General features: G+C 39.3%; 1 protein-coding gene across 1 annotated transcript in view; it reads left to right on the forward strand.

Annotated features, from left to right (window-relative positions):
- Slc17a6 (solute carrier family 17 member 6) overlaps positions 1-10,825 on the forward strand; it is a 42,656-nt gene extending 31,831 nt beyond the window's left edge. Inside the window, exons 9-13 of the mRNA XM_036185131.1 lie at positions 1,134-1,283; positions 5,902-6,034; positions 6,797-6,907; positions 7,736-7,863; positions 8,722-10,825. Of these exons, the coding sequence (XP_036041024.1) occupies positions 1,134-1,283; positions 5,902-6,034; positions 6,797-6,907; positions 7,736-7,863; positions 8,722-9,057 (858 nt within the window). The 3' untranslated portion in view covers positions 9,058-10,825. The remainder of the gene's footprint in view (positions 1-1,133; positions 1,284-5,901; positions 6,035-6,796; positions 6,908-7,735; positions 7,864-8,721) is intronic.
- The last annotated feature ends 917 nt before the right edge of the window (positions 10,826-11,742 follow it).

Raw genomic sequence — 11,742 nt, forward strand, 5'->3', positions numbered from 1 at the left:
CACACATTTCCGTCTTTGGCCATGTTTATTCACCTGTGAAGTGTTTTCATCATTTATTACGTACAGGATTAAATTACCTATCCCTTGGAGCTTACCTAATCATGCTCTCAGAAAACAAGTGCTTACCAAAAGCCACAGTGTTTATTATATATTATTGATAAAGGTTGCCGTCTCTCTTTTTGGTATTACATATATTTCTGTTCATCAAAACATGAGTTCTTCTTATTCTACATTTAAAGTGATTTTTGAATATCTGAGCACAGACAGTTTAATACTAACAATTATGGGGTTCGACATTCAGGAATAATTACTAAATCTATCAAGAAAATCTGCTTCCTGTGTTGATCATTTTATCATGACAAGTACATGATAAAACACTGAATGAAGTTATTTTAGGAGATTATTTCTTTGGCAGCTAGCTATAGTTTTGGTCTTCAAGATAAGGTAATTGAGAAAATATTTGTGAATATGAGAAATAGTCTGAAGTCTAAAATATTAAGTGTATGAAATCTAATTTTTTAAAGGTATTATAACCACAGCAAACCATCTCCGGGTATTATGTTCTTATTTTAAAAGGACTCAAGTGTCATAATTAGCTGGTAATGATGTCCTGGGCTGTACCTGGTGAACCCCAACAACACAGGACTGTTTAAGGAACTTATACTACAGTGTCTAACATGAATTGATCTCCACTAACTGTCAAGGGATTTACAGATAGATGATAGCTTGGCCAACTTCAGAAGAGGTGGGCAATAATGCATTCTTATTTTTTCTTTCTTGTTCAAGTACGTTCAGCTTTCAACATTTTAGATATTATAAAACCACTTATTTGGCAATATTTTGCTGGGGGGAAACTGCTTTAAAATCTTAGAAATTAAAACCCATGGTTTTGGAATTTATTTTCTAAATACATGAATTTTGCACACTTTAAAAACTAGACTACTTAATCAGAGGAAGAGACTGGTGTTTCGTTTTCTCTTTTAATGAGTATTCACACACCTAAGGTTAACTGGGAAGCTGTCTTTACCATCTTATCTCATACTTGTGCTCCAGCCCACACATGTGAAAACAGAAAGCACTAGATTAAGACTGAAAATGCTAAAACAGAGTGACACTCTTTTTTGGACTTTCAGAAATTCAAGACCCCGTGGAGGAAGTTTTTCACGTCCATGCCCGTCTATGCGATAATCGTTGCAAATTTCTGTAGGAGTTGGACTTTTTATTTACTGCTCATCAGTCAACCAGCTTACTTTGAGGAAGTTTTTGGATTTGAAATCAGCAAGGTCTGTACAAGTTCACCTTATTAAAATATTGGATGACATCTGTATTTACATGAACATTCCTTCCTTTAGTCAAAAATTTGTCTTCTAACCTTCATAATTTGCTTCCTGGAAGTGTGTGTGTGTGTGTGTGTGTGTGTGTGTGTGTGTGAGAGAGAGAGAGAGAGAGAGAGAGAGAGAGAGAGAGAGAGAGAGAGACAGAGACAGAGACAGAGACAGAGACACAGAGACACAGAGAGAGACACAGAGAGAGACAGAGAGAGACAGAGAGAGATAGAGAGAGAGCATGTGTGTCCTCTACTCTATTCTGTTGCCTGCTAGAAATAGCTCTCTAGTTCTGGAGATCCAGGCAAAAAGAATATCATCTCTGCCTTCATGTAGCTTGCATCTCAATGGGTCCTAGCAACAATGCAGCCCTTTCCCTACAAACACATACAAAAACCTTTAGTTGAAGGCAATGGAACTACTAAAGAGAAAGGTAATCCATTCTAATGGAACTGTGTTTGGTTACTATCAGCTTCCTCCCCTTCCATGTTTTCAGAGATCTGTCCAATTGAAAGAGACACTTAGCAAATCAAAAAGCTGAAAATGTCCTTGTAATTCGTTCATCCAATGTAATCTAACAAGCATTTGCTGAGTCTATTATAGACTCTTTGTGTTATTTAGAAATACAATACTGCTTCTCTCCCCTAATATTTGCAACTTTGTAGTATAGACAAAAATCATGTGTTACTAATTCACACACAGAGAGCTTTGTTTATAGATACCGAAATAAAACCGTTTCCAGATTTTCTATAAGGGAGAACTCAACTTTAAGTACTCCTTTTGTATAGAGATATGAAATTCTAGACGTTTCTTTCATATTCATGACCTCATCGCTAGATGGATAGCTGTCAACATTTCTGTTTGATAGTAAAACAGAACTGAGGATACTTATTGAAATCACCTAAAGTATATTAACTAGTTACACACTTAGGACATGGATACACCATTTCTGTTCCAACTCCCTTTACAGGGTCATACATCAGGTGACCTATACATCTAGTCACACACTTAGCAGGTCAGTGTTGAGTGCCAGCTCTGAGCTCTGTGTGCAGCTCTCTGCTGAGTCCTGAATCCATTTATCTTTGCTGGCAACGACCGTGCCGGTTCTCCTTGTGTTGTTACATAAGTCCAGCTGGGCTTGGGCTGTTCATATTGTGTCTCTACTTGAAAGGCTATCCGAGAGCTGGGTTAGAGAAAGCCTGAGTCTGGCAGTTGCTGGCCTAAGAGCTCTTTTGAAGCAGCTGTTTCTAAGGAAACAGTCCCCCTCTCTCTGAGAAGAATGGCTGCTGTAGATGGGCCTCTTCTCCCTGGAGCTGATCAAACATTGTAGGGCAGCCTGGGGACCTCTGAGAGTGTCACACCTCTCAACAAAGACTGCTGGAGGTGTGAGTCCATTTTCATAATCTAGGACAAATGTGACACTCAGAGGCTATTAATAAAGCCAGGATTTGTGGGGGTGGGGGGAGTTGCCAACTGATGCCAATGAAATGATCTTCCTGAGCTTGTGTCTCCAATTAACTGAAAATACTTGAATAAAATCAGGGGTAGTTTGCAAAAACTAAATGAACTTACGTATGGATTGACTAATTCACTTGTTATCTTTAAGCTAAAGATGCAGTTACATTCTTTATGCAGCATGGCCTGAAGATTTTTATTAAACTGGTAAAAAGAATACTTTAAATTCTCCAACTTGAAAAAATTTAGAGGAGTTCATGGTGGGCCTAGGAAGTCCAGGAGTGTCCAGGTCATGTGGCTTTGAAACTAAGCTTTACAATGAAGTGTTGATTTACAACTTGGGGCTGATTTTTGAATAATTATTGTTCTTAATTTTCTTAAATATGAATGAGAGCTTTACTACTATTTTTCAGAAGTGAAAAAAATTTTACACAAAATAATATGTTTGCACAGAAGGTGGATTTCCTGAAGCTCATTAGAGTGGATATCCTGTAGATTGAACCACACAGGGAACACCTTAACCTTCATTCCAAATATGCTTGGTTAAGACAAAATGAGTTCACGTGAAGACTCACACGCATGCATGCTCCGTGTACAGCATCACAGAGTTATATAGAGGACCTAATGTATGCACACACATAAGTGACCTACATTAGCTAACTCTCTGTGTGTGTATGTGTGTGTGTGTGTGTGTGTGTGTGTGTGTGTGTGTGTATGTGTATTTCCCTATGGTAGTATGTAAGTATTTTCAGCTCCTCTGAGACTGGCAAATCAAAGCAAAGTCAATTCTAGGATTTTAACGAGCACCGTTAACCCTCAGAATACAGGGACCAATCAAATGAGACTAGACATTTGTTTCCTTTGAGTTCCTCAGGGGGCGAGCCTATGCTCCATGTTCTGCTTCCTGACAGCTTCAAAGCTTGGTTCAGATAGAGCTGACACAGGAGAGAGAGGAGGAGTGTGTGATGACCTAGAAGTACTAAGAAGAATAGGTGATGGACGATAAACAGCCATCTTCCTCTGGTAGAACAGTAAACAATGAGCAAACTAAAAACAATCAAGAAGGACAGATCAGTCAGAGTGTGTGAAGTAATTATTCATCATAAGTCACCAGAGCTGAGAAGACCTACACATAAATAACTTCCAGGAAATTTTGCCTAGGAAACTGGAAGATCCCATACTCCAAGTGCTAAAACAGGCACCAAAACTTACCTCTCAGTGGCCTCTAGCTGTTAGCTCCTTGTACTTTTATTCCTGACTCTGTGAAAGAGTAATACATGAATGTTTTTCTGCTTTGCTCTTTGCTAATGCAAAGTGAAAAAAATGTTTGTTCAAACGAACAGTAGATAGCTGAGACTGTCCAGTGCAAAGCTATCTTCAGACATAAAACCTCTCACGTGGACAGGAAACGTCACTCTCAAGCAGAGAGCCTGCATTTGTAAAATGAAACATGACATGGGGTTCTGGGAAAACCTTACGTGTGTTTCAGCACCTTCCTGATTTACATTGAATTTTGATGCATAGCTCTGGTGAGTAAGAATAAAGGACCATTGTACTTTTTCAACATGTTGTTCTCAAAACCAAGAATACTTTCCATAGACTCAATTTACCTTATATTTTTATTTGTGTCACATTTACTGAACACCCACATGTAAGCAAATAAGCACACTTACATACAATATCGGGTATAATTCCCCTTTCTTTCTCAGGTGGCATAGTTGCTGAGCATATGCACACTCTGAGTGCAGTCTTTGGACATGGTTAGAACTATTTAAAAATTGCCCCTTTCCATCTTAGTTTCCTCATTCAATAATAAAATTATAAAAACTTCCACCCTAAGTAGAAGAGAGAACTCAACAATTTAAACATTTACTCCATCTCGGAACACTTCCCTCTCTCAACTAGTCATGATCATAACAACATTCTATATGTCATTGTAAAATAAAAAATTTAAAACCTGCATCTCACAACTCCAATAATCCACTTAGAAGATGTTCTTAAACACAAGCAGTATATCCCAGCCCTTCCCTTGTCAGAATCTGTGCTTCAAAAATATACTCAAGTGAGGACATCCATTCATGTGGCAATAGTGTGTTTTTTCCATATGTCCTCTCCCACTCTCACGACCAGGGTACTCTTGAGCAGGTAGAAGTGGGGAATATGTAGAAAGAAATATAGAGGAGATAGACAGACAGAAACACAGAATATCCTTGGGAGGGCCTGGGTCAAAACCCATCAGCCCAGAACATTCTTCCAAAGGTCTTTTTATAACAATGCCAATGGGAGAGGCAAAAGACCTCCCCCTTGCTAGATACAGCCAAGTGTAGACCCTTCCAAACACCTGGTACTTAGGCCTGTGGCCCAATCATCCCCTATGTAGCCCTGCTGGATAAAGCCACTAGGAAACCTAGGTGGGCTCCAACACTCAATACTTAGGGAACTGTCTCTTGTTCATAGTTGATTGTTAAAAATGTGTGTTGAAGGCATGCTAGATTTGGGATTGTCCTAATTTCTATGAAATCAGTTTAGAGGCTGCATACCACGGTATAAGAATATGATTGAATTTGACAGTAAATGAGTCAAACTGAAGAACGCGTGTGAGGTTTCCATAAATGAAATCTATGCTATGAAATTTAGAAGAGGTGTCTTAAAATGTAAATGTGGAGTCTTTCACCTTTTGAATAAAACAGAAAATTTAAATACAGCCTTTTTGAGGGCCAAAGGCATCTTTTCCTCCCTAGGTCCTTCTTCCTCTCATTAATGATGCATTAGTGCAAATGCACTTAAGAATACAAAACGGATAAACAAATGTGACTCACTCACTGACAAGATTCAGGAAGGTTGATTCATGAACTCAGAACACACTGAATCGCAATGTAGCAATAAAATTTTTCTTCCTTTAAGAATACAGAAAAAGGATCAAAGTAAATTTACTTAGCTTTCACGATTTGCTCTGTGGACATTACTGCTTATTCTAAGAGAGTGAGTGTGCATTTGGAAATAATGTGTTGCCTTCCTTGGCTCATAAGGAGCAGATGAAGACAGATATAGAAAGCCAAGGTCACTCAATTGCCCACTTCCTTTATTTTTTCAAACTTCTCTCCCACTTTGGCTTTGTCAGGTTGGCATGCTGTCCGCAGTCCCACACCTTGTCATGACAATCATTGTGCCTATCGGGGGGCAAATTGCAGATTTTCTAAGAAGCAAGCAAATTCTTTCAACAACTACAGTGAGAAAGATCATGAATTGCGGTGGTAAGTGCATGTGGAGTGGTAAACATATGTTCCCGTTTGAAGGTCCTGTGATCTACATACATGAATGTCTGAAGGTGTGTGTGTGTGTGTGTGTGTGTGTGTGTGTGTGTGTGTGTGTGTGTGTGTGTAGTACATATGTTCTGCTTGGTGCTGAAAATCCTGTGGTCTCATTCTCTACACCTTGCTCAGTTGTGGGTCTCTGTGCTGATGATGATTTACTGTAAGCAGAAGCTTTCTCTGATGAGGGTTGAGAGATAAGTAAATATGTGGGTTTAAAGGTAAGTCATGAGGAGTTGGCTTAACAGTATGTCGATTTAGCAGAGTAATAGCAGAAAATTCTCCCTTAGGGCCTATGACTTGTCTAACCTCAGGTTCCTGGCCAAGAATAGTGCCACATATGGGTTAATCTTGTGAAGTGGGATTTAAGTTAAATCAGTGGTTGTTAATCCAATACTGTTTGTGAAACTTTTGCACTGAGAAGAGATGAGCACCAAGTCCCACCCCTAGCTGAGGAGACATTGGTGATTGATAGTTGCTGGGAGAGGGAGAGTCAGTTTTCTCAAAGAGTGTAACTGCTGTTAAGTTGACTATAATCCAGTGGAAAGCCACATATCCAAGAATGTATGGGTACCACAAATTTGACATGATAGGTTTTAAAAAATAAGGACACACAATTGGGTGGGTAAGGAATTAGGGGTGATTCTAGGAAGATTTGGGGAGGAGATGAATATGATCAAACTTTTCCTGTGCTCGCCTCCAAAGGTTTTGGCATGGAGGCCACTCTGCTCCTGGTTGTTGGCTACTCTCACACCAGAGGGGTGGCCATCTCCTTCTTGGTGCTTGCGGTTGGGTTCAGTGGATTTGCTATCTCTGGTAAGAGTCTATAGTGATATTTTATTTGTATTGAAATGTGATTTTATTTGTATGTCAATAAAGTTGCCTTGAGGTCAGAGCAAGCCAGAGCAGAAGCCGAGAAGTAGTGGGGCACGCCTTTAATCCCAGCACTTGGGAGGCAGAGCTAGGCGGATCTCTGTGTGTTCAAGGACACAGCCAGCATGGCAGACACACGCCTTTAATCTCAATACCAACCATAGACGACCTGGAGGTCTGTACCAACAGGCAGTGACAAGGAGGTCATGTGGCTGGGTTTACAACCAATGAGAAAACAGAACAGAAAGTCTTTAAATAGACAGGACGCACAGAAGTAGGTCTCTTGCAGAGAGGAGGAACCGCAGAAGCAGTGAAGGGTAAGGTTTTCCGCTTTTGCTCTGACCTCGTGGTTTTTAACTCTGCAATCGGTTCTGTGTTTCTTATTTAACAAGCTGGTTACATCTACAAGAGTCCTCTTCTTGTCTGTATAGAACATTTGGATTTTGCTAGTAATTATCTATGTGCTGGGCAACAATTAGAACATTGAGAAACATCATTTAGGATTATTACTGTTCACCTTTCACCTTACTGACTGTTTCTTTCTTTATTGTACTTGATCAATTTGCTAAGAGAATGTGTCAGTGAGCCATAATAAGTATTGGGGAAAAATGTACATCCTTTCTTTCTCATAATGTCCTTGAATGGAGTTATGAAAAGCACATGGTATGCACCTAGTGTTTTTTGGGAAGATGTGATCTGATGTTCTGTACCAGGTACTTGGTTCTTAGAAGTTTATACTGCCTTGAGCCAAAGTTTCTGTGTATATTTCAGGCTTCAATGTTAACCACTTGGATATTGCTCCACGATACGCCAGTATCTTGATGGGTATCTCAAATGGCGTTGGCACACTGTCGGGGATGGTCTGCCCTATCATTGTTGGTGCAATGACAAAGAACAAGGTAAGAACCACAAGAGGGGTTCCATCATAGAAGATTCTCTCTTGTGGTTGGGAAGGAGCTGTGGTGGTCTTGGAGTGCTCTGTCCACTTCTACGTAGGCAGGACAATGAAGCCCAGAGAGACAGATCTCTATAGCAGCTCTGAGAAGGTCCACCTCCCCAACTATTAGGCAAGGTGTTTCTCAAGCCCTTCCAACAGCCACGGGTTATCTATTTCTTTGGAAGTGTTAAGTAGCCAAGCTAGGGCTTTATACAAAAACAAATTGCCTATTTCTGATATCCCCATTGTGACAAGAACATCACCCCCAAGCCCCCAAAACTTTTGCTCCTATATTAAAAAATAGACAAACAGCCTTCCCCAGCTTTATTTATTAACTTAAATTCAGATTCTAAGGCAGTTTTATGAGGAATGCTAATATATATGTGGCTTCAGATTTGAGGTTTTACAGACGGAAATGAAGAGAATGAATAAGAAAGAAAAGCCAGTGGAGAGCTGGCTGAGCTAGTGCATGCCTATCACTTCAGCATTGAGGAGAAAGAGTCAGAAGACTCCTCAGTTCAAGACTGGTCTCAGTTACAGAGTGAATGCCCCCAACCAAAAAACGATAAAAAGCTAAAGGATGATTAATAAATGTAAAGGAATACTCTTGAACTCAGCAGACTAGAGATGTATTTAAGATTTTATTTTCAAATCTTTATCTTAAAATTTAAATAATAAAACAGTTTTATTTCAAAGTGTTTGCTTGATATGGGTAACCCCAAAGGTAGCGCCTCACAAAAAGCATGATGGTAGAGCATGCTGTCAGGGCGGCTCTCCAGCTATGGAGTTTTCTCTCATACTCCTGCTTTTCTCACCACAGTCCCGTGAAGAGTGGCAGTACGTCTTCCTCATTGCTGCACTGGTCCACTACGGTGGAGTCATATTTTATGCAATATTTGCCTCAGGAGAGAAACAACCTTGGGCAGACCCTGAGGAAACAAGTGAAGAAAAATGTGGTTTCATTCACGAAGATGAACTGGACGAAGAAACAGGGGACATCACGCAGAATTATATAAATTACGGTACCACCAAGTCTTATGGCGCCACCACCCAGGAGAATGGAGGCTGGCCTAATGGCTGGGAGAAGAAAGAAGAGTTTGTGCAGGAAGGAGCACAAGATGCGTACACCTATAAGGACCAAGATGATTATTCATAACAAAGCTAGTTGCTCGATTCATTTTTAGTGTTGTGATCAAATTAATTGTGATTGCACAAAATAATTTTAAAAAATGTGGTGTAAACATGTTAACATATCAACCAAGCAAGTCTTGCCGTTTAAAAAAAAAGTATGAATTCAAAACAGCCCATGAGATTCCCATCAAGTGCAATCTGTGGAAGCTGTCACGTTATGTCATTCCCACTGAGGTTGTTCATCCTTCCGTTTGTGATTTAAAGGTTTACTGTGGATAAGTAGGTGTTCGTTGGACCCATCTCCATGTTAGAGAGCACAAGAAATAGTTGGCACATGTCATCCTACAGAAGTTAGGAAGCCAAAGCTACTTGATCATGCAAACTGCACTTATTTATTTATTATACCGGACTGCAAAATATCCCAGGGAAATCCTGTCTACAGACATAGTGAGATTGGAAAGCTGGTTAGATCAGGTATTGACTGTAATCATTATGTGTATATCATGGATTGGCTATATCTTTTCATTGAAGAACTATATTGTATACTAGCAGCTAGCAACTCATACTGAATTGTTATTAGGAGTGCACAGTGTGTGATACTTTGTGGTCTTCAAAAAGCTTATCTTGCAGTGTTTTGTGAAATGCTTGGGCACAAACACTTATTTTTTATGAAAGAGAACTTGTAAAGGGAGGGGAGTATGCTCCATGCTCTCCCATTCATTACCTGACAGTATCAAACCCCTCACATTTCAATAAAATTCAACTTTCATGTAACATATCACATAACTTTTTTTGCAAAAAAATATAAGAAGAAATAGACTTCAATGTATTTTTTATTACAACTTTGTACTGGTTGTAACTTACATTAGGAAAAATTGATTGATATATATATAAAATCATAAAGAATCTAATAAAAATTTACTATAAAGCTGTAGCCCTTAAAATGCAATATTAACAACAAAATATATAGAAAATGATTTAGATAATCTTCCTTGATAGCTAGAGACTATATGAAACTCATGCCACAAAGATATATATAACATGAAAAGATATACAATAGAGAGTCTATATGTAGACAATTTTATTATCTAATACCCCATTTAAGAGATATTTGTCTTGAGTATATAGGACAAAATATATTGAAATTATACCTATATCCCTGTATATCTTATACATATCCACTCACACAAACATAACAAATACTTTTCACACAGAACCAAAAATAGCATACACCTAATGTTGGGTTAGGGGATTGCAATTTCTACTTTCATAGAGTCATAGAATTTTAGATGGAAAAAAGGCATTTTGCTCGCCATTTCTTAATATATTTCAACAGGAACTGCAACATTTGTGTACCAAGCAATAAGTGCAAAGCTTAAAACCTCCTGTTTGTAAATTATCCCCATGTTGCTTGTGGTAGCAATGATTTATTTCTTTTAAAGACTTTAACATCAGAATTCTTTATAATGTTCTGCGGTGATAAGAATGCATATCCCAATTTAAAGCAAAACGTCACCTGGTGTGTTTCTGTGTCTGCTCTGGGTATTTGATCTGTTCAGTGTCCTGTGCTCTTGACTGGAGGCCCTGCTACTGCAAATATAGAACATGAAGTTTGTTTCTAAATGCAAACCACTCCTGACCTTAAGAACCTGAAACTCCTCTCTGCTATGTGTCTCCAAGTACTATCATGTGACCATTGCCTTTGCTGTGCTGAGTAAAGAGACGTGAACTGTCCTTTTGTTGCTGCAAAACAAGTGTTAATAAAATGTTCTATTTACCCTTTGGTAAAATCAGTACATTCATTTCGGTTTGATTTGGTGTGCAGCTTTAAAGCGTATGTAGCTTATGGATGTTCCAATGAAGCCAAATATAGGCTCCACAGAAATAGCCTTGCTGGTTAGTACCTCGGGATTCAGTACTCTTCCTTAGATGGGGAGACCTGATTATGTAGGGAGAGTTAAAGCTGAGAAATTCATCTCTGAGTCCAACTCTATCTTTCAATGACTGTCATCACAACCGCTGCTAAATTTAAAGCAAAGTTTGGAAATAAACCTCAGCTTGTCAGTTCAACAGTGCCACCTCGTTTTCATTGCCCACGTAGCCTGGACTAGATACTGCCAGTCATGTATAGTGACTGTCACTGGTGTTATGTAAACCCACAGACGCTCTCTAAAGCAGGCGTTCATTTATTCCAAGTCTAGACATTTTAAAAAGGAGCTTGGAAAGCCCAAGTTTGCCAAAATAAAATACAGCAGTAACATTAGATGTGTTAGTCAAACTATTTAGCAGTGAGCAAGACAACCCATGGAATGTGTGTGTCACTGGAAATGCAGTCAGAGCTCAGAGTCCACATTTCACAGATGTGAAAACAAAAGCCTTGCTGTGTTTCTCTATCTATGTAGAACCTAGTGGAGGTGAGGGAGATGGATCCCAGAGTGCTGTTCCCAGCACCCATGTTGGGTGGCTCACAACAGCCTGTAACTTGAGCTCCATCTAGGGGATGTGGCAACCTCTTCTGGAATCGGTATGCACTGCACTCACATGTCAGAATGTGTGTGTGCGCGATTTCAATTAAATATTTAGAATCTGTGTGTGAAATGAACATAGAATCAGACTTCTGATACCATAAGTACCGCTTAAAGGCTTGTGTGACACGTTATCTGACACTCCTTGTTTAGTAGATGAGAGCACTGGAGTCTGCAAGGAAGAT

This window comes from Onychomys torridus, chromosome 1 (genome assembly GCF_903995425.1).
Source record: "Onychomys torridus chromosome 1, mOncTor1.1, whole genome shotgun sequence".
Classification (NCBI taxonomy): Eukaryota; Metazoa; Chordata; class Mammalia; order Rodentia; family Cricetidae; genus Onychomys; species Onychomys torridus.